The sequence below is a fragment of the Fundulus heteroclitus genome, chromosome 7 (genome assembly GCF_011125445.2).
Source record: "Fundulus heteroclitus isolate FHET01 chromosome 7, MU-UCD_Fhet_4.1, whole genome shotgun sequence".
Classification (NCBI taxonomy): domain Eukaryota; kingdom Metazoa; phylum Chordata; class Actinopteri; order Cyprinodontiformes; family Fundulidae; genus Fundulus; species Fundulus heteroclitus.
This window is the reverse complement of record NC_046367.1, coordinates 29,404,372-29,431,779: the sequence shown is the minus strand read 5'-3', so window position 1 is coordinate 29,431,779 and position 27,408 is coordinate 29,404,372. Positions and strand designations below refer to the sequence as shown.

Genomic DNA, 27,408 nt, shown 5'->3' with positions numbered 1-27,408 from the left:
AAATAATAATATACAAAAACATATTTACATATATGTATACATGTATACATATACACATACTTATATATATTTAATATGAATAACATGTAAAATATTTCAGCACCTAATTTCCTAGTAGTTGATAGTGTCAAGGATCGCGGCCCTACCTACTTTTGATGATCAAACATGTAAAATAATATATATAAATAAAATAAAATAATTCAATAGCTATTTTTTCAAATGCACAATAGTCTATAGTGTTAGTACATGCCCTGACTGTAAAATTACCTGTGAAACGTTTTCACACAACCAGAAAACTGCTTGTTGTTGCAACCAAATCCTATGGGATTCTGTGAGAGTAGGGAGTAGCAAGATGGCGGCCAGTGACTTCAGTTTTTCGGCAAAATCAGCACTCCAGTGTATTATATAGCTCAGTGACCCTGCTTCGGGGCCCTTTAAAAGTTCCCGATTACAGATCAAGACCGTGAATGCACCACCTTCCAACCAATCAGCGCAGAAGAGAATGCGAAAAGATTGAATGACTGAGGCGTAAATGAACATTAACATCTAGCTTATTTTTCATCCAAGAAAAAAAACAGCCTTTTATTAGATAACGCCTCCAACAGACTGGTGACCTGTCCAGTGTGTAACCCCGCCTCTCGCCCACTTACAGCTGGAGATAAGCATCAGCAACCCTCACGACCCCACAAGGGACAAGCGTGATGGAAAATGGATGGATGAGATAACACCTCCAAATAAATATGATCACTATTTTAGATATATTCCTCTGAAGCAGTTTGTATAAAAACCAATGGGTGAAAGTGCTGACAATATCCATAGGGACAAATGGAAGTTAGAGTTTCTTTTATTGGTAAAGGCAAATTAGTTTCTGAAACAGAGTTATAGAAACAGACGCCTTCATTTCTCATCTTAGGGTGATTTTTTTCATGCTTTGAATACATTACCAACCAGACCAAATGGATCTGTTGTGCAGTTCAATGTTTGATTTAACGGGTCGATGAGATTTTAATGACAGGTTTTGCAGATTTATTTTTTGAAAATATTAAATGAAAAAAAAAAAAAATAATCACATATGCCCTTGATAACAACTGAAATATTTTATTACCCTTCACTAAAATCAAAAACAAGACTCCGACCAATTAAAAACCTTCTTGTCATCACAATCACTGTTAAGTCACATGTAACTTTTTTTTGTAAAAAGACATCAAGCGTGGCTTTAAGATATGCCTTTAATTGAAATGAAATCATAAAAACGACAATGAGGCAATGAGAAACAACTACAGCCACCTAAAGAAGACACTCCGAGCTAACAAGTCACAGCTGGACATTTACAGACTGATCAGGTGATAAGACCCCCTGATATCAAATTAGTCGCAAAATAAAAGTGTAGCACATTCCCATTAATAGCACGTTTCCTGGCTCAGAGAGGGGGGGCAGCTGGCACAGTTACGAGGAAGGGGGGGGGAACGCGTGTTTGCTGAAGTGTTCAAATAGCAGAAAAAACAGTAGCATTAACAGTGTCAAGGTGCATCCAGCTGCTCCAGTAAAGTTCTTCTTCTCTTCTCCAGCTCTCCTTCACTCAGCTCGCTGCCCGACGTGTCCCAGCCGCCCTGATCACAACACACAAGGGCTCAGAAAACACTAACCTAAGCATTCAAAGCTTCTGTCCAGTATCTGCACAGCCGTTAAAAAACGCCAGAAGACAAACGGTGCCTTTCAAGCTTCAGGAATTCAGACCTCTCAAGCCTTTTCATGATACAATAATAAAAAAGGAGAACGGGCTTTACTGGGATTTCATGGGAGAGACGTAAACAAAGCAATGCTTAACTGTGAAGGAGGAGCAAAATCGGTACACGGTTTTCAGCATTTTAGTCAAAAGAAAAATATGCAGTGTAGAGTGCATCTGTGTTGAGCCCCCTTTTACTCTGATTATGACCTATAATGTCCTTTAACACAGCTTAAGAGAAGTTTAAAGCCGGGTTAGGTTATAAAACCAAATCCTAAGCTTTGTACGGGGCACCTGCAAACCTACCAAGACATGGTTTACAGGTGACTGGCGATGAGAACATTTCTATAGAGATTAACAGCTGTGGTCAGATGAGACCAAAACGTCTTGCTGACATGAAAAAATATAACTTCCCATCACCCTGAACCCCCCATCGCCACTATGAGACACGGTGGTGGCAGCATGCACTGCAAAAACTGAACTAAAAGTAAGTAAAATGTTCTTAAAATTTGTGTTTTTGTCCTAGATTTGAGCAGGTAAATAAGATTATCTGCCAATGGAATGAGTATTTTGACCCCTAAAATAAGATAATTCGATATAATGCACTTCAAATAAGATGATGGAGATGAGTTGTTTCTATTTTAAGTGCAAAAATCTCATTCTATTGGCAAACCGTCTTATTTACCTGCTCAAATCAAGAAAAAATACACAAATTTTTAGAACATTTTACTTATTTTTAGTTCCGTTTTTGCAGTGTGACTCTAAAGGAATCCCTTTGTTCAGTTAAACTAAAGACGATCCTAGAAGAAAAGCCGGTTAGATGCTGCAGAAGACGAGACTTGGGTGGAGGGTCACCTTTTCAACGTACAGCCGAGGTTACAATCGTATGGTTTGGATCAAAACATGTTTCTCTGTTAAAGATTTGACCTAAATCTAAACTTATATCTGTTAATAAATGATATAATATAAATCTATAGCTGCTCTCCATACAACCTGAGCTTGAGGCGTGTTGCAGGAATCTCTAGGTAGATGCTTCTAGGGTTTTATCTTAGGGGGGGAGGCTGAATACAAATACATGCCACACTTTTCAGATTCCTCCTTCCAAGATCTCCGTTAGTTGCCACTTTTCTGTCTGTCTTATCACGTAAAATCCCAGTAAAACACTTTGAAGACTGAGGATTCAATGTGACAAAATGCTACAAAGCCCGAGTGCTAAGGCCACTTTTTCACAAGGCACCGGGGAATCAGTGAAGAAAATTCACCTCCTCTTTGGCTGCTTTCCTTTTAGGAGATTTCTGTTTAGACTCTGAGCGAGATTTCCCCCGAGCCTTGTCGTTCTCTTTGTCCTTCTCTGAATCCCGCTCGCGCTTCCCGTCGCGCTCTCGTCCTCTCTTCTCGCCGTCGGACTCCGGTGACGCCTGTTGGTCATGGATTACAGTCAATCCCCACCCCGTAAAAAAACCCGCATTCAGGTTCCGCAAAGCTGCACGGAGACGGCTTTTACGTACAGACTTGTGGCGCCTCTTCTTGGCCTTCTTCTTGTGCTTCTTGGACTTTTTATAGCTTCTCTCTGATGGGAAGCAGAACATAGAAACAGAGCTGCGATTGGTCCACACGGCCGGCAAAATGACTGAGCGAGACGGGAAGGACACTCACCGGATTCTCCGCTGGAGGAGCGCTCAGACGGAGATTTGGACTGCGACCTCTTCTTCTTCTTGTGGTACTCCTCGTCCTCCGACTCGGAAGCCTGTGAGATAGCGAGTTTTTATAAATTGTTGAACTTTTTTTTTTTAAACAAGGATTAGTGTTTTTTTTTTGTAACGAGAGCTACTGACCGATCGAGAGCGTGATCGCTTCCTGTGGTGCTTCTTGGACTTCTTGGAATGCTTCTTTGTCTTGGAGTGGTGATGCTGGCACTCGTGCTGACAGAGAAAGAAACGATGGACGTGATCAACATCCGGGCGGATAAACTCGTCGCGTCCCCCCCCCCACACACGATGGCCATCGACCTCACCTCCAGGACGTGCATGAAGTCTTTGAATATCCGTTTCCTCTCCGACTCCAGCGTCACGTCTTCAAAGGCGGCTTCTTTTAGGAATCGTTCTCTGACCTGAAACGGTCAGACGTCAGCCGTCAGAAATCGTTGCGAACAACACAAACCACGGAGGACGGGAGGAAACCGTGCGGGTCTTCGTACTTCCTCCCATGCGGTCTCTGGCTCCAGCGGCGGCGTTGCCTGCTTCAGCATGGTTTTGAAAGCCGCTTCTTTCCGCTTCATCTTGCGGGCTTCCTCCTTCTCTCGCTCCCTCTCTCTGGCTTCGGCCTTCTCCAGCAACTGCTCAGAAAGACGTTTAAACATAGCCAAACATTAAAGCCTGGTGCAGGGAAACAGTTTGGCAAGAAACATACAGAAGTAAGGAACATTTCTAATCTCTGACCACCTGGTTTCTTTTTGAAATATTCATCCGATCCTGAAGAAACGACTTGCTTTGTTGGTCTGATGCTCCACTGTGAGCAGTTCCTCGTGGGAACCGTAGGTTTTAAAGATAAGATATATTATATATCTTATAAATATATAAGATATATTTAGAGGGAATATTAATGTCTGATCTGGCCTAAAAAAGCAACTACAGTGTTCCTACAGCATAAGGCAAGTTAAATTCAAGACTTTTTAAGACCTTTTTAATGCCACTTGAAATAAAAAGTTAAGACCAACTTCACGATAAACAAGATAAACCTGGTTGCGACAACTTCACCCAAATGTTTATTTTAACATAAACCATTACTTTCTGGCCCAGTAGACATGTTTAACATTTTGAAAAACATTCCATATAGGAAGAAAGCTAAAAAAAAAAAAAACCACACAAATTACAGATATATTTTTAACAACTACTGAACTGAATTCACAAACTTTGTTTTGTTCCCTACTAAGAAAAACTATAAATCAGTTTTAAAAACCACAACATAACCAGCGCAGACTCTTTTTCGCAGCTATGATCCGGCCGCAACAGTTTTTATTGGTTCCACTATCGGGACGACCCAAAAATGGTTACATTGAGCCGTTCGGTAAATTAAAAAATATATAATTGTGTCAATTATTTTACCGTTTGGTAAGGATTACAAAAACTAAATCCTATTTATGACCTGGTAACAATTTTAAGACCTAAGAAAGACTGATTTAAGACATTTTAATGCCAATTAAGGCCTTAGTTTTATAATACAGAATTCAATGCCTTTTAAGACTTTTTAAGGATCCGCAGGAACCCTGAACTAATAGAACAATAAAACTGTAGTCATGAGCCCAACAGCTGACGAGGAGCCAAACAGCAAGTTCCCTGAAGCAGCTGGAAGCTCAGTTGTCCGTCTGTGCCAAACTGCTATCCAGCACTTTTCTGCATATTTTTCATTTCATAAATGTTTCCTCAAAGTTTATCTTTTTTTTTTTTAAATAAGTTAACTGAACAAAACTTCTTTCATGTCATTTACAGTTTCTTGGTGTTTTCCAATCAAATGATGTGATAAATTGATGGTACCTGTTGGTGCGTTTTGAATTTCATCCATCCATCAATCAAAGGCTTTAAAAGCTATTTTCCACAGTTTGTTGGAACCTGAGGAGGCCGGATCCCAATGACCAGGATCAGGGTTTACCACACCGTTCTTACACCTTAAAACAACAATAAACGAGATTTTCCTGGGAGTTTCCGTTTGTTTGCAAGAGATTTATAACCAGTATGGAAGGAAATCAACAACTTAATCCTCCGTTTACTCGGCGAGCAACGAATAAGCATTTCTGACAGCCGGCTGCAGACTGGCTGCCTGAGCAGATAGCCTGACTAAAATCATTTCCCAGTTAAACTTGTGCTTCTCTAGATCCATATGACAAAAAGGTATAATGGTCTGCCTTATCGGCCGTTTAAAATCACTACTAAAATAAGTGTTTGTTTTATTTTATAGGCAACATTAGCACATGTCTTATTTTAGCAGAAAGAGAGATTAACGCTTTTGTTTTAAATAAAACCCAATTGTGTCAAACTGACATTTTTACGCAGCAGTGGTTGGGTTAGAAGAATGAAACATGTTCAGGTATAATTATTAGATACAGTTACTAAACGTTTTCAGGCATTTATTAATATCATTCGTCCAGCTACGTTACATCTGTGAGAATTACCCAGAATCCCTTGCTAGTGACTGCAGGTTCTAACCAAACAGCAGATGGTGCTGTTGTCCCCAGGAACCTTTCTCAAACAGTCAGAGAACCAGTCATACAAGGAGCGTTGTCACTACCCGATCCGTACCATCAGCTCATTTGCGCAAGCGCGAACAGAATAACTTCCGGTAGGAAATATTTCGTTTTTCTTACTTTTTTATTTATTTGTATTTTTTCGAGGCAGGGGTTTCTTTTTGTATAGCTTTGTATTTGCGGCAATATTGCATATTCTAAAAATTAAGCAACAGAAATACATAAAAAAATACATTGTTTTTTTTGTAGCAAAAATGTTTCCCAGTTGTGGTTAGGGAAATAAAAATATATAAACCATTTCTTAAAGTACATAAACCCCATATAGGAATACAGAAACGTATTTGATTTTGAAGTTTTTTTTAATAATTTATTTTATTTGCATATGTATGCATTTTGTGCTTAATAAATGTATTTTAATAAGGTCTGCCTTCGCTTTGTGTGTGTTCTTTGTCCTATTCCCTGTTCGTTTTTGTAAAATGCGGCTACTATAATCACAAGGTCTTCTCTAGTTTATGATGTGTACACCAGAGGTCGCTAAAATCTCAATTGATAATTTTAACTTTCTAATAATATAAATGTTTAGAACAAGATTATTTGTATAACGAAATTCCCCGTATAATCAAGGATGAAATTTTTTTTTTTCCAGTCCTGTTTGAACAAGCAATAAAACTAACAGAGTGCATTCAGACAATACAGATAAACGTTACGCAATGATATCTTCCTGGACTGGATGCTGGAGCATATCCGATGATGACGTCAAGCAATACAATGGAGAGAATGTAAAACGTATCAATTTCTTTCAGAAAAGTCTTCAATGTTTTAGTTACGATATAGTTTAGCATTTTTTAATGATTTAAGTATAGAAATAAGCATTTTCAGTACCGTAATTACATTATTTTTTTTGGCGACCCGGAAGTTATTCTGTTCGCCCTTGCGCAAATGAGCTGATGGTACGGATCGGGTTGTGACAAGCGTCTTGTGCTGCTATAACTCATGTAAGAACACGGCGATCGGTGTCGAGAAACAAAGCCGCACTTTAAGCACAATCGCAGAGCAATCACTGGAGCCGTCAACACACGCAGGGCTGCGTCTGGACCCACCACAAAAAGACCCCTGCAGAGTAACTTAACACTTCTTGTAAGTCTGGTGAGTCTTACGCTGTTGAAGGCCAGCTTTATGTTCCCGGCATCCAGAGTAGTGGCTCTCTTGTCGGAGCTGATGACGGACCCAAAGTCGTCGAAGCTGGTGTTCACCTCCACCAGGAAGCCTTTGTCCTGAGAGCACAGACACGAGGAGACGGATGAACGAGGCGCGCCTCCGCCAAGGCCGGACCTCTCAGAGGTAACCCGCCTTAGCAGCGAAGCCGTTTACCAACTTTCCTCTCTCCTACCTTCAGGATATCCTTGATGATTCTCTTTTCATCGTGGTAACGGGCTTTCAGGTCTTCCACGTAGAATTTGAAGAGGTCCAAAGGAGTAGAACCTGCAGACAGAGTTTACATTTTTATTTCCAATGCATTATATAGTTGCACCTTAAACTCAACAATCAGAGTGAAAATCATTCCACAGATAATTAAACGGATGCAAAACAAGTAGTGAACTGGACTAATTAGATCAGTGAGTTTGGTAAGAATAACATCTTTAAACATAATTTAAATAGCTTCTGTCCAAACTTTATTTATACATTTTATAGTAATAGCTACCTGTAAATCATGCTCACAATTCTGCCTATAGTAATAGCCATATATTCATAGTACATGTAAACTCTGTTATAATAACAATCATCTGTATATTATGCTATTATACATATCTGTAAAACTCTACTCATAGTAATATCCACCTGTATATTATATTTGGTACATATCCAGCTGTAAATTTAGTTCACAATACTAGTTATTTTTATATTATACTCATAGGACAAATCTATCAGTAAAATTCTGTTTATAATAGTATCCATCTCTATATTTATTCAGTAATAACCCATGTCCTGCACTGCAAAAAGAGAACTAGAAACAAGCAAAATTTTCTTGAAATGAATGCATTTGTCCTTGATTTGAGCAGGTAAATAAGATTATTTGCCAATGGAATTAGTATTTTTACCCCTAAAATAAGATAATTAGATATACTGCACTTGAAATAAGATAATGGAGATGAGTTGTTCCTATTTTAAGTTCAAAAATCTTATTCCATTGGCAAATAATCTTATTTACCTGCTCAAATTAAGGAAAAATTTCACTCATTTCAAGAAATAATTTCTTATTTTGAGTTCTATTTTTGCAGTGTGTACTTATGGAACCATTATATATCCTGCACTTTGCTGCTATTGCACTTCTAGTTCATAATACTAGTTATCTATATATTATACTCATAGGACAAATCTATCAGTAAAATTCTGTTTATAATAGTATCCATCTCTATATTTATTCAGTAATAACCCATGTCCTGCACTGCAAAAAGAGAACTAGAAATAAGTAAAATTTTCTTGAAATGAATGCATTTGTCCTTGATTTGAGCAGGTAAATAAGATTATTTGCCAATGGAATTAGTATTTTTACCCCTAAAATAAGATCATTAGATATACTGCACTTGAAATAAGATAATGGAGATGAGTTGTTCCTATTTTAAGTTCAAAAATCTTATTCCATTGGCAAATAATCTTATTTACCTGCTCAAATTAAGGAAAAATTTCACTCATTTCAAGAAATAATTTCCTATTTTGAGTTCCATTTTTGCAGCGTGTACTTATGGAACCATTGTTTATCCTGCACTTGCTGCTATTGCACTTCTAGTTCATAATACTAGTAATCTATATATTATAGTCTTAGGACAAATCTATCAGTAAAATTCTGTCTATAATAGTATACATCTCTATATTTATTCAGTAAAAACCCATGTCCTGTACTTATGGAACCATTATTTATCCTGCACTTAGACCTAAACTGCTTTTCGTTGCCTTGTACCTGTACCTGTGTAATGACAATAAAGTTGAATCTAATCTAATCTGATCTAATATAAAATCAATTTAACTAACATTTCAACCCAGTGTCTATGTTTGCCTGGTAGCTAAAATGAAATGAACGCGTGTCCTCAGTTCAGTTCTGGGTTCGTGTGAGGCGCCCCGCCGTCGTACCAGGCTGGCCCAGCATGCTGCTGAAGCGCATGTCAGAGCTCAGGGTCGGGTACATCTCCATCCAGGAGGACATGGAGTGAAGCTGGCCGTGGTCGTGGAGCTCATCCAGAAATTTCTGTGTAAAAAAAGAAAAAAAGATAAGAACTTCTAGTTGTTTTTTTGGATCATTTTATAAACAAGGTTGCATGCAATAAGTGGGATAATAAATCATCTTTTCAGTGTGTGGAGGGAAACGTGCCTGGAAGGACTCTCTGTTTTTACGCTGCCGTCTCCGCTCCCTGAGGAGAGTCTTCTGCTTGTCCTCTTCCTCCTCCTTCTCCAGAGCCCGTATGTGCTCCTCGAAACAGATCAGGGCGTCTTCTTTATCCATGTCTGTCAATCAGATAAAGAGGGAGAACGTCTTTCACATTCAGAGGTGAACCCGCCGCCGCCGCGTCCCCCCGTATCTACGGTCTTCCGTACTCTGCAGCTCCTCGTCCTCGGCGAACGTAGGGTTGTCCAGCAGGTACTGCTGGGCCTCGGACCAGGTGGTGCGATACGTCACGTTGGCCATGTTGTCCAGGATGTTCTTGAGAGCTTCCCAGTTCCTCTTCCTCAGCTGCTTGGCTTGTTCCTGCAGGAAGAACGAGGTTGAAATGGTTCCTAGAACTAGAGATTCTTCAAGACATGATCACACTTTAACGACGGATGGATGGGTTGACACATAACTGGACAATAGATGGACCAATGGGGGGGGGGGGGGGGGGACAGACGGGCCCGTCAAATAAATGGACGGGTGACTGTCGGGTCAAGTTTATATGTACAGTAGCACATTGAAGCAGCAGAGTGCTTTACGTCATGAAAACATCATAAACGCATCGGAACAATCACCGGCTGTGAGACCAGCAGCAAACATTAAATCGTATCAAGTGAAAACATCAATACACATCAAATCTGTTGGTCAATTTTGGATGGATGGATGGACTGATGGATGGTGGGACACGCGGGTGGAAAAATGGAGGGATGGACAAGCAACCCGAATGGTCGATAAACACATGGATGGATTTGCTGCAACTTTTGGACAATTAGACAAGGAATAAAGTCGGGCAATCCACATATATTACCATAATCCTTTTTTTTTTTTTTTGCTTTCCACACTGATCCAGACGTGGAAATCATTTATATTCTAAAGTTTTGTTTACCTTCTCCTTTTTGGCCAGGTAGAACAACACGTCTTCGTAGATCTCCAGCCTGTCTCTCTCGGGGACGCAGCTCCAGACCTCCAGCTCCGCAAACATCTGCTCCGCTTTTCTGGATCACAGACGCACAGACAGAGCTGGTTTGGATCACTTCTGCACACGACCCCCACATGAGGGCAGCATTCCACCGGAAAATTTCCTCAAACACTTCTCTGTGTGTCCACCCCCCCCCCCACAAGATGCACTATTAAGCAGAATAAAATCTGATTACATAAATCTTAATAAACATAAAAAAAAGCCACAGCTGAGTTTACATAACTGAAGCCCTTCTTTGGATATAAACTAAGTGGTTTTCTAACGCCGACTTTAAGGAGAGCCGGCGCTCTCTGACGGGCCATAAATAAAAGATGAGAAGCACATCATCAGTAAGTCCTGCTATCGCTCTCCTGTTGTGAGTCAGCCCAGATTACGAGCTGTGGTGCCAGCAGAACTCTGAAACGGGCTCGCCATCAAGGTCACCGGTGGATGGTCTGCCGTGGCGACTTTCAGCCGAAAGCCAAACCAGAGAAATGACAAACCGGACGCTGTTCAAACGAAGGAGAGGAGTAAAAACTCTTTTAAAAAAAATAAACTCATTAGCAGGGAGGATTAAGTGGAGCTGAGAAGCCCTGTGGCAGCACGAGGGTGGGCCTAAGCCATAGATGACCCTTCATTGATCCGGTCTGTATAATGAAATTGACAGTCCAGAGCGCCACGGATCAATGCGTGGGAAAACACGCCGTCACGTACTCCAAACGTCCCGGCAGCACTAACTTGTATCGGGTGGTGGACGTCATCTTCTCGTGGTTCTCCAGGAATCTCTGAAACTTCTCCTTGGACTCCTTGTACTTGATCCTGGCCTCTTCTTTTTCCTCCTTCTCGGTTTGGACCTTGTAGGCGTTAAACGCCTGCTTCTTTTCGCTCAGTTTAGGAAGCGCGCTGTGGACAGGAGAGCAAAAACACTCAGCGCCATAAGGGGAGAATTGCTTTGTCAGCAAAGCACAGAGAGGAATAACAATCCTGTACCTGTAGCGAGGATCGTTGATGATCAATTTCATGGCCTGTTCCCACGAGGAGTTTGAGGAAACACCCTAAAATGAAGAGAATAAAACGTTAGAATTGAGTAAATAAGACGCATAGAAAAAACTTGCGTCTCATGAAATGTGAATATTTACATACATATCAGGTTTTTATTCCTTTTAATTTTGAGAATGGTAGATTGACTGAATTTATTTTGGGCTTTTCTGTTCATTTTGACTTTTGAATTGTAAGACGACTACCGTACTCACTGAACCACAGCTAATGATGGTTTTCATTAGCAGCTTCCGGCAAAACGCCCCCCCCCCCCCGCCCCCCCCCCAAAAAATATAATAAATCACCGTAAGTTTGAATAGTCAGATTTTTTTTTTAACATAAAACCAATAAAAGGGATCTTTAAAACAGAAATTTTATTTTAGGGCCGTGTTATACAACCATGAAGGCGGGTGACATCATCTACAAGAAGGGTAAGCTTTTAAAAGTATTTGCTAAATAAACCGGCTGTTTACAGGTAGCTGCTTGAAAGCACATCAATGTAAAGTTGAGTGGAGGGAAAAAAACAACCTTTTATGTACCAAAGCTTTTCCTTCCACCCAACTTTCCTTTTAATATGTTTAGTCCTTCCAGCTTCTAAAGCAAGAAAGTTTTCCCCTCACCATTTTTCTACAGCCATGACATATGATTTCTATATATGTGTATTAAAAAAAACACTTTTGATTGGCCTTTTGTATCATTTCATTTGATAAGAAACCAAATTTTACAATTAAATAGTTTAGGAGAAATTATCCAGATTAGTATTAGAAATTAGGGCTGGACGATATAGAATAAAAGCATATCGATAAAATAGAAAGCATATTGATCGATATCGATAATTGTAAAAAAAAAAGAAAAATCAAAATATACATTTTAAGTGCAGCCCTGGCCATTTTATACTGTTGCTTAATGTCCTATTTTTAAATAAATGGATCCAAACACAACCCTTTATTCAACCAACTTTTTACGAAAAATGTAAGCGTTAAAAAATAAAAAATAAAACTCTCTGAAGGCTGATGGAGCATGGGAGGATATAATGACAGTAGTATTAACCTACATGGTAGGCTAGAATGCACTGTTCTTTTATTTAACTTTTTATTGACCCCAGTTTTTTATATTGACCCATACGTCTATTGATCGATATATATCGTTCTTGAATTATCGTCCAGCCCTATTATAAATACACTGAAATACTAAAATACTGAAATGCACCTTTAAACAATGAAAAGATATCAAAATGATTACTTATGGAAAATAGTGCTTTCATAAAAAAAAGAAAGGAGAAAGCGTAATTTTCTTAATTACTCCAAGCTTGTGTACGAGACGTGGAGCGGCAATAATTCAAGCAGTGCCAACGAGGGCTTACACAAGCGGCCTTTCCTTATACGCCTGCCTCTCCCAGAAAGCGACTCCATCATCCATTATGGACTGATTCCACAACGCGCCTCCGTCTCGTCACTTGTCACAGTTATTCTAACTCACTGAGGCATGCCACTTTCCCTCACTGTCTTAATCCCAGACAGCCCCCCTCTCTGCCTGTGATCCAATAAAGCTAATCATAAAGACAGACCCATTAAGATCTTGAAGGAAATGGCAAGCAATCTCAGAGGAGAGCTTTGTGCACAAAATTAAAAAAGCACCTAAATATAGCAACAATGGAGGTGGGGTGCGCTCGGCGGGCCGCCTTGTAACTTGTAAACAACGCGGCCACGGCAACAGGAGGTGAGCTTACCAGACCTCCCTAGGGCTGAGAGGGGGATGGGATGGGGGTGGGGGGGGATTAGATTGAGGATGTGATGAGAAAGTCATAAAAGCTTGGCAGACACAGGCGTAGCGAAAACATCTTGGTTTAGAGGAGAGCTCCTGTTGTATGTCACATGTTTCGTGCAATTAAGAGAGAAAAGAGTAACAGAAAGGCAGCTGTCAGTGGAGAGTCGATACGAAAAAGACGTATGGAGGCCTATCAGGTTGCCAGAAACCAGAACACAACGCTGGCAGTCTTCCAGCGAGAAATAAAATTATAAACTACAACATCCGCAATAGATTTAGGGTGCACATGATATGATTATGGCAATAAGTATCATCCCGATTTTTTTGATTTATAATTGCATCTCAATTATGCAAGAAAAGATTAACCTACTATTGGGTCTAAATAAAGTCTTACTGTTCTGTGCATTTATTTAAATTAACAAGCGATTCTTTATGTTCCACATTAAAATGATTTTCCATTCATAAGAGAGCTTTTCAAAAGCTAAATCAAAGCCAAATGCAAAAAGCAAACCAAGTACCATAAAATTTAGCGAAAATTATATAAACAGATTCACTCCAGTGGTTCATAATGAACCTCTAAGCTATTAAGAGCAAGAAAAAAAGGGTTTTAAGAGGATATTTCAAACAAGGGCTGAACAATTAATCTCAGTTTTTAAAAAAAATCCAAATCCTGAGGGTTGTGGTTTTGCCTATGAAACAATTAATGGATCAGACACGTCCTCCTGGTGTCGGTAACATGTTTAAAATGGGTTTGCCTCCACATGGAGGGGAAGAGAGTTGCAGCAGTGACATAATCTAATTTTATTATTTGTTTTAGAGTTTATATATAATCATACTTTTTAACCAGAAACTTTCAGGAATCCCCATAGCATCAAGTGCCGCTCCAAATGTTTATTACATAGACTTGTTTGGTGGTTTTTATGTTCAACAAGGATTGATGTTCAACTTATTAAATAATTAATTTAATAAATAATAATTAATAATAATAATCATTAATTAAAAGTTATTCTCTCGAATTATTATATTCTGATTAATAAAAACAGTTAAATGCCTTGTTTTGAATAGTCCTTATTACAAGCATCTTCATCTACAGGAAATTTCTGTTGCTTGTGGCAGAGAAAAGTCTAAATTAAACTGCAATTATGGTTGAAATATATCAGAATTTCGATTTTTGTCAAAATCGTACAGCCCTATCTCAAACGACTGACCATTTGAACTGCTCTAACCGATAAAGGTGGGCTCTTCCCCAGATATTTTATTGTAACACTAAGAAATAGCCCACATTTTCCAAACACCTTTTCTTTGTCACTAAACAATGCCCCCACCACTGGACTTCACTACAGTGGTACCTTGACTTAAAAGTGTCCCAACTAAAACGTTTAAGATACGAGCCGTCTCTCAGACCATTTTCCCCTTTGACTTGAGAGCTAAAAAATTTTAACTAGCCAACTTCAGACATCCCACCACTAGAGGGTGCCATGGGGAACGCTGCAACAAAGAGCTACAGCTGCATACGGGGTTCTGCTGAGACGGCGATCTTCACTATAAACATAAAGACAACCTGGGGAAATATATTGTATTTTCATACAATAGTGTATCTGTTCTTTATAAGTACATTCTTTTTATTCACTGATTAATGGCATTTCCATATATTTCAACAAGGAAAGTTGATTTGACATGCGAGTAACTTCAATTAAGAGCGCCGTCACGGAACAAATTTAAATTAAAGGCACCGCTGTATTTCATTTACTAAAGCCACCTTCTGTGGGCATTTAGTGCAACCAGAATCATTGTAACTGGTCCAATAATGTTGAAAATAAAAACATTTATTTGACCTGCCGATCACAGACCAGACTGGGGAAGAAACAAACGGCTATTAAATCTGGCAGAGGTCGATTTCTGGAAATTATCCACAGATCACCCACTGGTTATTTAATCGTCTACAAGGGAGTAATGGCCCCAATTTGATAATTGGCTGCCCTTTAACCAATGATGCCTTTAAATATCTTTAAATGTCAAAACTGCATTTTATTTAAACCTGGTGGCAGCAGAGAAAACCACCGCTTTGGACTGAAACTGATTTAAGCTTTTCTTTGCCAGGTCACCGACTGTGTAGGCTGACGGTTACATGCTTGTCTTCAGACATTCGCAAGCAGGACATACTGAGATAATATGGCTGTGCTGACTAAGCCTGCTAATGGTCCTGCAGTCCAAAGAAGAAAAATAAGTCCTAATATGTGTCTTCGACATTACGCATCAAACGAGAACAGGCCATCACTGGCTCATTTTTTTCAAGGATTATATGATGCATCATTCAGGATAATAGACGCTTTAATTTCATTTCCTTTAGGTCAAAATAGCCGTGTGGTAGCCGGGCTCACCTTCTCCTTCAGCAGCTCCTTGAAGGCCTGCTTGGCTTCTTCTTTTGTGTTCCACTTGTAGATTTTTTTCTGAAGTTCAGGTCGCTCTTCCTCTTTCACTTCGACGCTGTGATCGAACAAGAACATTAATAGAATTAGTTACATCACCGTTTATTACATTCACTGACGTTTATTACATTCACTGACGTTTATTAACATAAAAATGGATTCTAGCACAACCATACTGGCCCGAGCAGAACGGGTCCTGGAGAAATGGATGCTGAGGGTGCATTTCTCATTAGGACCAAAAATGGGAAAAGCAAAGAATAAACCACCTTAACATGAGTAAGTTTAAATTAAGATCTAATGAGGACAATATTTGTGTATTTAGGACCTAAAATATTACAGTTCTTGTAAAGAAACACCTTAAGCAAAAAAGGAGACATGGCACTGACACATTTCCACACGTTTTCCAGACAAACTTCTGTTATTTGACATTTGAAAGCAAAATATTAACATATAATTGCGTGAATAGAGGTTTCATCACTTTAATTTCCATAAATCATTAAAACAAAAATTATGCCCTCCAGTTTTCTTAGCGTTTTTTTGGCTGCATCACTGCTTTTTAATCATCTGGAGTAACATGAGTCAGCTTGATTTTGAAATCTCTGACTACTGGACATGTAAAGACTTATTAATAAGGATTAAAGTACCCAATAATAAACCAATAATAAAAGCAGACTGTGTAAAACGGTGTGGATGATCTTTGGAGACTTTTTTTTTTTACTTGTTCAGCTCAAACGACATTTTAAAGTAATCTAGAATCCCTAAAATGTAACAAAAGTATATATTTTATGCTTTTTTAAATAAAATAAAACAAAAAAAATACATAAAATTGTAAACTAAAAACCTACTAAAGTTGTCAATTACATGTAAAACAATGAAAAAACAACAAAATTCATTAAACGTGGTAAGATTTGTGCCCTCTGGAAAACGATGAAGAAAGACTCCAAACTTTTCCAGATTGGAGTAGGAACCATTCCGGTTCAAATTGTAAAAGTTTAATGTTTGCAGGGAAACAACTTTGCAGAATAAAAAGCAGATAAATGAAGTTAGGCAGAGACGTGGCGCTTCAGTTTGAAACGGGGCCGCCTGTTGTTTACCTGGGTTTGCTCTCTGTGACGACGGCGCTCTCTGAGGGAGTCACAGGTGCCTCTGCAGCCTTGACCTCAGCTGCTTGATGCACGGTCACCTGGGACGGCTGCTCCTCCGGGACCGCCGCTGCAGTTTCCACCTCCTTTACGGTCGCCATGGCGGCGGCTGCATTTATATCGGCCTGTGCTGCGGGAGCTGCGGTCGTTCCAGGGGCCGGCGTCTCTGTTGTCCTGAAACAACGATGGTGAAGCCTCACACGTCGCTCACAGCAATATTACACATGTCTTACCTCAGGTATAAATAACCTGTTTTCACCGTATTAACAAAAAAAAAAAATGCATGCCATGTTCTAAATGCTTTTGTTTAAAAACAGAAAGGTAAAAAAATTATTTAAAAAATCCATTATTAAAATCAGAACAATGTCTTGCATAACATTTGCATTGTTCCTCCGATTTTGATATCTGGTCGTAATCAAAAGTGTTTAATACATCTGGTAGTGGTTTTTAACCAAACGTTCCCCTTTGCGGGGAATGTGGCACATTTTTGTCATCCTGCGTCAGAAGAGGAGGAGCAAAAGGCTTTTTTTCAGCCAGTTAGCCGGTGTAGGTACCAGATCAGCTCAGGGCCCTGCGCCTTCTGATGACGTAACTATAACTATAATATAAACTATAATAACTACATTGAGCCGGCGGTCTGCATTTGTAACGAATCAATTTTATTTAGTTAATTTAGCAGTTTCCTTTTTCTCAAAAGCTTTAGGCTTAAAGATGAACATGGGAAAATGTGAAATCTTAGCAATTCAAAATAATCAACCCACTTAAATTGATAAAAATAAGGTAAAAAAATATTTAGGTATAATGATTAACAAGGACCACACTGAAAATGACAGAGCAAATATTCAAGCCATTTAAATAAATAAAAAAATAAAAAAATCAACAAATATTTGACAGTTGGCTCAATTTTTGGAAGAATATTGTCACAATTTCATCTGGAATAATAAACAACATGTGATCAGAAAAAACGACATAGTAATATCAGTAGAAAAAGGAGGAAGAAACGTTATTGATTTTAAAGTGATGAATGCCATTATAAATTAAAATAGCTGCAGACTTTTATTAAAAATGAAAAGAGTTTATGGTTTAGTTTCCCTTCACAACTTCTTTTTTTTTTTTTTTTTTTTTTTTTTATTCGAGGAAGGTGTAACTTTGATCCTGCAAAATTACTGATTAAAATTGTCAGACTACCCCAGAAGCATTCCAAAATGATGTTAAAAGTTTTAATGCCTCGATTAAGTTACTGGAAAATAACCGTAAATTAACAAAATAAAATTGATCTGTAACAAATGGAGACCGCGGGCGTAATGTAGTTTGTTTGAGTGGAGTTGCCATATAATTGACGTCATTGGGAATCGCAGCCCCCCCCCCCCGAGCCAATCTGGTACCTACACCGGCAGCGTGCAGCAACAGGTGAGGAAGGGAAGAGAGCCGGACTAATCTTGGAAACAAAATAAAGTCCGGTCACTCTGGCGCTTTCTCTGTCCTCTTATTTAGAGGATTTTAAAGCATATGAATGGTGTGATGGACGGTGTTTGAAATCGCTTGGATCCTGAGAACAGGTAATGGCACAAAGAGGAGTAACAGATGGCAAAAAGAACAACTTACCCACTCTCCTCTGCTTTGATCATCGCTGGAACAGACAAAAGGAAGGAGCCATTAATGGGGTTTCTGCTTCGTTTTTAAAGCACAGCACACAGATCATGAATGAAAGAAGCGAGCATGTTTTCTTGAAGATGCGTTTCTGATCATTGTACGACAAAGATTCACAAACTCATTTATGCTTTTAATGATCTGTTGTAGATTCCAGCAGACGGCTCAGCGGGTTTTACTCAGATCTTTTAGTTAATTAAACATAAGCTTAAAATATAAAATACGAGGCAGCAGACTTTACCCTCCAGATCCTCCAGCTCCTTGGGTTTGGTCCATCTGGACTCCTTTGTCTGAGAGTTGTAATAATAAGGCTTCCCGGTGTCAGACTTGTACTCCTTCCAGGGGCATTTAGACAACATTTGCTACAAAATAAATGCAATAAAATCATGATCATTTGGAGTTTAGGGATCACTTTCATTAGCCTAATCATAAAAAAAAAAAAATTGAAACAAATGCTTAAAATACATTTTATCCTTCTGCATGTTCTCTATATATTATACCACTAAAATCTTTTAGAGGCATTACTAAATAAGTTTTTCCATGATATTTTATTCCACAGATTTATTGGATTTTAATTCTATTTATAGTACAATACATTTCAGCTAATTAATTGGATGGAGACATTTTTCATATTTTAAAAACAGGAGAAAAAACCCAAAGAACGTTTATCTAAATCTGATCATGAAGAGCTTAATTAATGTACCTTTTTGGGGCTAGTTAAGGCGCTATACAAGTACGGTACAAGCCATTTACCATTTTCACTCTAAGTATTAAGCTTTAAAAGGTCAAATTAAATAACACCTGGGCATATCCAAGGCTAAGTTTAAGCTGAAACATGTCTTTTACTGTAAAGGCCAACAACTGCCCGACTAGTTACTAGTGGGATTATGGGATGGTAGAAGCCGGTACCTCTGCAGGAGACTTCAGTTCATCCGGTTTCTCCCATGTGGACTGTTTGGTCTCTGTGTTGTAATAATACGTTTTCCCATCCAACGATTTGTGTTCTGTCCACACAGATTTCTGCAGGGAAACACGAATAACAGGTCTCAGATTTTTCAAGTTTTCACAGTTATTCCATCGAACTTTAAACCCGTTAACGTTCTTATGGTCGAGCGTGTGCGCGCCGACCTTCTTTGGCTGTTCTTCCGGCGGGGATCCGTTTGTTGCACTCTGCGGGAACAAAAGAAGCAAGTTCACATTTGCTGCTCAGAGAGAAGTGCTGGAGCAAAACGCATGAGTCAGAATTGTTAAAAACGTATAGATTAGCACATAAAGAAAAAGCGTGATGGACGTACAGTTGTTCCTGGTGCAGCTGCTGCAGGGACTGAGACAGAAACAAGTCAGATATTGAGCCTTAGGCAAAAACAAAACAAAGAGATTGATTCGTAAACAGGATCTTACCTGCGGAGTCAACACCAGGCTAAAGAAACAAAGAGAAAGAAATATCAGCTTGCTGGTTCAAAACTTAACAAGTAGACTAGACTTACATCAGCAACAAATATTGACCGATAAAACTTTATTTTTAGTGCACAGCCAGCAGCTGCGTGACGAAACGTTTGCTTTACGATCCCATCTGGATGTTTGTGCAATAAAGGTTTAATTACATTCATCTGCATTTGCCAAAAACTACTCAGTTAACTATAAAGAACATTTTCAATAATACAAGACTATTTTTTCAGTTACAAAGAAATGATCTAAACTTTAGATCATTTCTTTGTAACTTTCTTTGTAACAGTCATTCATGCTGTAGGGTTTTGACTTTAGATTCTAAAGTCAAAACCCTACAGCATGAATGACTCATTGTGAACAAGTAGTCATTATAATTAGAGATACTACATTTTTAGGACAAAATACACTTTAAAGTGTGGTTTAAAACATCAGTATGTTTTTTTTTAATAAAAGGAGAACCTGTCACCTTACAGATGTTTTTTCTTGTTGCTTATTTTTTGTCACATCAGTTTTATCCAGTGCAGGTGGTGGTGAGGCAAAAGTAGCATCGCTGTGGAGGATTTTTTTTTTTGGCAAAATTATTTTAATTTAACCACGCTGGAGGGTTTTAAGCATGAATGGCCTGTGTAGCGGTCAAACATGCCAATTCCCCTGACTTGCAGCATTTCCCAAATTCACAGCATTTCAATCATGTCCAGACTTTAAGTAGGCCATTTCAAACTTTCTCTCTCTCTTAACGCCATTTAAAGGTGGACTTGCTGAGTCGCTTCAGATCGTTACCAGGCTGCACATCCCAAGTGGGCTTGATCTCAAGGTCAAGAACTGATTACCAGGCCTTTTACTTTAGGGTTTTCTGGCAGAGGTTTTCTAGCCAGTACACAGAATATTTTCACAAAAGTATTGTAGATGTTCATTTGAAAATCTAAGATGGACCTCTATGTTGTTTTTAATCAGCATTGGCTTTAGGCTGGAACCATTTCAACGACTGATGGACATCAGCAACTTGTTTCCAAACAGGTTCTGCTGAACTGATCTCATGATTCTGCTGGTCTGGCAAAAAAACACCCAAAATATTTATGTAACAAGGGTTATGTCTAACAAATCTGAACCAAGAAAATCTGATTACTCCCAGTTAAAGATTTCAGAATCTGTAATCATATTTTTCACTTAGCATCAGGTTGATTTGGAAAGCTTTTTCCTTTGATAAATGAAATCATTTAAAAACAGCATTTTTCTATAATCCTTTGTGACATTTAAAAATCCATGTCATAGTCTGAAATGCTTAAGCACAACAAACAAAAGCAAACACAGAAGAAATCTGAAATGGGACAAACACTTGGTACTGTATTTCTTGTGTTTAGACTCGACTGGACAGCAGGTTGTTTTTGGTCTTAGTGAAGCAGAGAATAAAAAACTTTATATATTTAGTAATGAGACGTACGGGTCCGGTCGGTTGCACCGCTGCAGCTGGAATACGAGGGGGCAGCATCATCGCCGGTAACATGGGCGGTATCATGCTCGGCATCTGGGGAAAACAGGCGTCATGAAACATTTATCATACAACCCCCTGCAAACGCAAGTCTTCAGACGCAATAAGACAGTGTCAGTGTGTCAGTGTCTGCGTGACGGGCCGCTCGTACCTTCAGGGAGGAGGTGAGACCGAGCTTAAGCTTGCTGTGCTAATTTATTCGTGTGATAACGCGGCTTTTCTTATCTACTTTTCGAACTTGTGACTCTTTATACCGACTCTCTCTGAGATCACACCTTCTTACTGTTGACAACATGACTTATGCTCGCCAAAACGGGACTCGGTTTCCGCTTAGTGAGCAAAAAAAGCTCATAATTATCTTTAAAAAAAAACAACAACTGCCTTATAAATAACTGTTGATGCAATGTATAAAAATGTAAAAACCTTCTCTGTATTAAATCCTTTATTAAATCCAGTGTTATATCATAAATATTCATTGTATCTGGAGCAAGATCTGGGTGCAAAGTACATTATCACCATCTGGAAAGAAGGAAGGAAATAAATAAAATGAAAATATAAAGTGACGATTATTAATTAATTCCTACAGCTGTGCTCGCATTGCTGTAAATCTAAAACAAAAAAGATACAATCTCCTTACTCTACTGCCCTTTCAGGGCAATATGACAGCAGAAATGTGAGCAGTTTAGACATAAGGAAAAGTCAAAACCTTACCTGTCCCATTGGTGGAGCAGCCATTGGTGGCATTATGCCCGGCGGCATTATTCCAGGCGGCATCGGCGTCATGCTAGGCGGTCGCTGTGCCATCGGCGGTATTCCCATGGGTGGGAAGTGAGGTGGTATTCCTGGTGGTCCCATCTAGCCAATGGGAGAAATGGAGATATTGCTTCTTTAAACTGTCAACAAAAGGACTGAAACTGACATTTTTTACTCAATACAGTTTGACAGCTGTGAAGAAGAAGGCAAGCCGTCACAAAAAGCTCTGTAAATGACTTACAAACGGAGGAGGTATCGCTGCGGGGGGCACAGCTGCATAAGGTGCCGCTTGGCTTGGGCCATTATTAGTCTCCGTTGAAGACTGCCGTGAGTAGAAACCAAGACACTAAGTTAGTGACGTTCTAACGTCCAAATAGAGCTAAAGATCATGTTTTAGAATTTAACAAATCTCTAAAAGGCTTATTGAACTAGATTTTGCTCTCAGGAGGTGCTTTTCCGCAAATTCATCTTTTGTTTCACAACCAGTCCAACGGGACTGTTTGTAGCCAAAAAGTACGATCTTTGTCCCATCTAACCAAAACACAGGTTGAGGTCGAGACAGTCAAAGTCATCCACACCAAACTCGATCATCCAAGTCTCTAAGGATCTTGTTTTGTGCTCTGACACACAATCATGGAAGAAGAAGAAGGGACCACCTCCAAAACCTTTCACTGGAACTAAAGGCAGGGCTCCACTGGCTCGTAATGGCCACGCACATCACCGCTCTGCTCACCGCTGAATGTTTCAGGAGCCGTTTATTTCAGGGCCAGCCCGGGTATTTGCTAAGGAGTAAGGCCAATGCGCGCTAGCCCGAAAGAAGTTTTGAGTGAACGCCTCCTCTCTCTTCAGTGATTGGCCGCAGGGCGACAAGAAATGGGAAGGTTGTCTCCGAGGAAGTGAGTTGAACAGAGTGGGTCAAACTGAAAAATAAATTTCAAACCATGAACCACACCTAAAGGGTAAAAAAAAAAAAAAGACACTTCAGCTTTCTAAAAGCTCAGGATCATTCCTTGGAGAGGAACTAAAGCAAAGCCCAGGAGGCGTCTCCCTCTTTCCAGACCTTTATAGGTCGGTGGAATCGCTAAAACAGCGACAGTAATTTGTGCGGGTGGAGCCGAAAAGGCCGGGAGAAAACGGGCGGGTCAGTGGAACCGTGCCTTAAGGGGCAGCCCCACACCAGAACCCACCAATCATCAAACTTTACAACTGGATCAATGCAGTCAGAGAAGTACCGTTCTCCTGGCGATCGGCCAAACCTAGACTCCATCAGATTGCCAGATTGAGAAGCATGGTTTGTCACTCCACTGGAGTCCGGTGGCGCCGTGCTTTACGCCACTGCATCGGATGCTTTGCATTTGGTGATGTATGGCTTGGCTGCAGCTGCTCGACCATTAAAGTTCTCTATATTCTGTTATTGAGCTAATCTGAAGGTCCCAGAAGGTTTGAAAGTTCTGTAGCGATTGATGACAGAAAGTTTGGGTGTAATTAATGTGTGCAATTGTTTCTCTTCCTGAACTGAAATACAAAAACCTTTTAATAATATTCAAATTTATTGAGTATGACTGTATATATTAACGCAATGTTTTTCATTGCAGAACTGTTAAAGTAGTATGGTAAGCATGATATAATAGGCACACATCTGTACAGATGTAATTTAAACCAGTGGTGTCTCTTATTCTGTCACCTTTTTCCATGCTACAAATGTTTCTTTTAAAACCTAGAACCAATCGCATAATTATCTATTGGGACTTTCTGGAAATTGTTATAATGTTAACCTAAATTTTCCAATATGAATGAATAAAATTTACTGCCGCATCCGTCCCATTATTAATAAAGTAAGATAACAGAATGACAAAGCTCTCGGGGAAAAGATCGCATCAAATATGCTTAGTAGTGAGGAAATACTTCACGAACACAAGCAATAAAGAGAGCGAAAGCTTCGTCTGAAGCAAATGCGAAATCACAAAAATAATCGGCGCCATTAAAAGAAACAAAACAAAAAAAAAAACACTGAAAACAAAAAAAATTAACCAAATTGTATACAATTTGAAGCCTGGTTTGAGAATCATACGAAAACTAGCTCTTTTAACTGTAACAATTAGCTTATAGCTGGTTAAATTGCTACTTTGCATGATGAATGAGAACACGGCCCCGTCTAAACTCTGGGAAAGACCAGGTAAAAGTAACATTTGAGTTTACCCAACTGACTCATATAAAGCAGCAGCAGCTTGAATACAAGATAGCAACTCAAAACTAATGTCCAGCATCCACAGAGCTAAATGCCCGCTGTTCTTTCTAACCGACTCAGCTTCAATCGGCATCGTATCCAAATGATAGCCTGTATCATGATTGTACGAGTATGCCGCTATCTTAGCCCAAAGCTAACACGAGATGCTAACTACAGCCCCGCTAATCACTGTGCGACTCATCACGGAGGCTAAGAGGCGGCTTCTAACCACACAAAGAAACCCGAAAGGTGAAGTTAAAATATTTTTTAATGTTTTTGTCCACAGCATTACTCCTAATTAAAAACTTCTCTTTCGAGTAGTTGCACTCACCATGTTGACGGCAACCTCGTAGAAAGTCCAGCACCTCTCAATAAGGAGCAGAGCGATTGGTCCAACTGGCTTCTGACGCAGCCAATCAGACGTGAACCGTGTCTGTTGCGTCAGTCTGCGCCGGAAAAACGCATAAAGGCGCATCAACACGTTTCATTCCTATTTACACAATAAATTACTAAATAAATTACTCCACAAATAAATAAATTGATAAATAAATGTATAATAACATGAATAAAAAAAAAATACAAATAAAAAAATAAATTATAATAATAATTACCATCAAGAAGGGAAACAATGAAATTAATGATTGTTTTGTTATTGTTGTCTGTCTTGTTCACTATGATGTGTGCTGTTGCCTTTCTTGGCCAGGTCAGCCATGGGAAAGAGGTCTTGATCTCAATTGGTCTTTTATGTGGTTAAATAAAGGTTTGATAAAAAAAAAAAAACCTAAACAAGCTAAAAAAAATAGCTTTATGATTTCTTAAAAGATTTTGATCTTTTTGTGCAATTTTGCCAACCTCTGTCAAATAAAACTGGCATTTAATGATATGCTTAAGAGCCTAAATATATATAACTGTCATGTTTTTGTATGACTTTAATAAATTTAATTCCATATCATAAATAACTCAATATGTATTGAAACTGTTTGCCACTTAAGGATTGTGTATTGAATTTTCACCATATAAGCTGAAATAAGCTGAACTGAAAAACACATGGTCTCACATGGGCTGCCGAAATCATTGCATTTTATTGCAATGTATTTTAATTAAAACGAAAATGACAGCACTCATCTATAGGTATTGTCAACACCTCTAATTCTTTACAATGTCAAACTTGTCATTAAAAGACCAAAAAAATCTCTCTACATCTAAAACATTGTTCAAAGTGACCTTAATTGCAGTGGTCTACATAGTGCTCTGACTTCAACACAAACAACTCACAAATACCCCGCCCAAAAAAACCCAACAACAACAATAATCACAAACAATTAATCCATTTTGATTAGGCTCAAAGTTTTTTTTCTTCCTACTTTAGATGCTGAAGAAGGAACCCATTTTCAGAGCAGTGTCGACTGTTTCCAACTTGCAGAAAAAGTTACCTCGGTGTATTGGGGTAACTGGGATGACTGGATGGGATTTTCCAAATGCTGCCTTCAATGATACAGCTTACCTGGCAACACAGAAATAAAAGTGAAAATTAAGAAATGGTCTGTGTCTCACTTCATACAATTTTTTTCAGAACTGTTTTTCAGAACAAGGGCCTTTTCTCCAATTTTAGCTTTCCTTCATTGGCTTCCTGGTAAATCAAGAATAGAATTAAAGATCTCAAGTATAAAGCCTTTAATTAATAATCAAGCTCCATCATATCAGAGATCTGATTACCTCATATGTTCCTAACAGAGCACTTCACTCTCAGACCGCAGGTCAACTGGTTGGTGCTAGTCTCTAAAAGTAGAATGGGAGGCAGATCCTTTAGCTATCAGGCTCCTCTCCTGTGGAACCAACTCCCAGTTTTGGTCTGTGAGGCAGACACCCTGTCTACTTTTAAGACTAGGCTTAAAACTTTCCTTTATGACAAAGCTTATAGTTTGAGCGGCTTAAGGTACCATCGGCTATCTCTGTAGCTATGCTGCTATAGGCTTAGGCTGCTGGAGGACATCAATATCTATTTTTCTCACTCTGCTAAGTTCTACTGTTCCACTGTTCTCCAAATTGCATTGTCAGTTGTTATTTCAACTTTTAACTTCATGTTCTCTCTGTCTTTTTCCTCTTCATAGTTGGTACACTTAGTCTAGCGTTCTGTTAGCTGTGACATCATCCAGGGGGGATAGATCATCAGCCATTACCCTCTAATAAAAAAAGGATTCCTGGATCAATGTGTGCTTCTGTGCTCTTTTTGTGTCTCTGCTCTGTCTTCTCTAACCCCCAGTTGGTCGTGGCAGATAGCCGTTCACACTGAGCCTGGTTCTGCTGGAGGGCTTTTCTACCTGTTATATTATTTAATTTTCCTCTCCTCTGTCGCTTCATGCATGTGCAGTATGAGATATTGCTGTAAAACCATGGACAATGCAGACGACTGTCCACTGTGGCTCTACGCTCTTTCAGGAGGAGTGAATGCTGCTTGTTAAGATTTGGTGCAATCCACTGGGATTCCTTAAAAAGGAAACTTTTTGACCAATCTGTCTGTAAGATTTGATTGAATTTGACTTTGTAAAGTGCCTTGAGATGACAAGTGTTGTGAATTGGTGCTATATAAATAAAATTTAATTTAAAAATTTCAAGCATTAAAAATGGTCAACTAGCAACTTTTAAGATACATTTTAGAGAGAGAGAAACAGAGAGAAACAGCGTGATGACATTATGAAAATGTTGGACGGAGAAGTTATAAAACCAAATTCTCGTCAAAATGTAAAAAAGAGAGACAAATCCGCATGGTATACAGGTAAACTACATGCCTCTCAGTGCCATTGTTTTCTGGGTTCCCAGGGATTTAAAATGTTATTGAGGGGTGAAGCGTGTAACAAAGAGCTGGGAGACAGATGAGCCCTCACTTGGGGACTGACTGCAATAAACTCTGATGCATTTCCTGACAAGAATGGAAGAATTCCCAATCAATTCTCCTAACAAGGAAAAAGAAAAAAGAAAGGCAACCTGTAGTAACGGATGGCGCTTCAGCATGATGATGGGAGTCAATCAACCACATCAACAGACACAGACAGACAAGCAGGTAGGCAGACAGACATGTTTTCATGTTTGTCGAATTTAATGAAAGAGCCCAGCTC

General features: G+C 39.1%; 1 protein-coding gene across 2 annotated transcripts; it reads right to left on the bottom strand.

The window, feature by feature from the left end:
• Positions 1 to 1,082: 1,082 nt before the first annotated feature.
• On the bottom strand, positions 1,083 to 24,725 carry prpf40a (PRP40 pre-mRNA processing factor 40 homolog A). Of its 2 annotated transcripts, XM_036139433.1 has the most exons (27): positions 24,624 to 24,725; positions 22,307 to 22,387; positions 22,024 to 22,167; positions 21,265 to 21,348; positions 19,776 to 19,794; positions 19,670 to 19,698; positions 19,503 to 19,544; positions 19,284 to 19,394; positions 18,616 to 18,736; positions 18,330 to 18,354; positions 16,677 to 16,898; positions 15,535 to 15,640; positions 11,339 to 11,403; positions 11,087 to 11,251; positions 10,277 to 10,385; positions 9,558 to 9,708; positions 9,334 to 9,467; positions 9,096 to 9,210; positions 7,357 to 7,448; positions 7,124 to 7,240; positions 3,924 to 4,061; positions 3,741 to 3,836; positions 3,562 to 3,648; positions 3,383 to 3,473; positions 3,235 to 3,296; positions 2,989 to 3,144; positions 1,083 to 1,610 (listed from the first exon to the last, which is right to left on the bottom strand). In XM_036139433.1, the coding sequence occupies exons 1-27, from the start codon at positions 24,624 to 24,626 to the stop codon at positions 1,521 to 1,523; spliced, it is 2,655 nt and encodes an 884-aa protein (XP_035995326.1). In that variant the 5' UTR covers positions 24,627 to 24,725; the 3' UTR covers positions 1,083 to 1,520. The 2 variants fall into 2 exon arrangements, with proteins under 2 accessions (XP_035995326.1, XP_035995327.1); XM_036139434.1 differs by lacking the exon at positions 22,307 to 22,387 and having other exon boundaries at positions 24,624 to 24,672.
• Positions 24,726 to 27,408: the final 2,683 nt, after the last annotated feature.

What these genes read in the sequence shown, in the direction of transcription:
- prpf40a (XM_036139433.1), bottom strand. An exon ending in ATCAAAGCAGAGGAGAGTGG is followed by an intron (nt 16,899 to 18,329) that starts GTAAGTTGTTCT and finishes TCGTTGTTTCAG; the next exon opens with GACAACAGAGACGCCGGCCC. An exon ending in ACTTCATGCACGTCCTGGAG is followed by an intron (nt 3,649 to 3,740) that starts GTGAGGTCGATG and finishes TTTCTCTGTCAG; the next exon opens with CACGAGTGCCAGCATCACCA.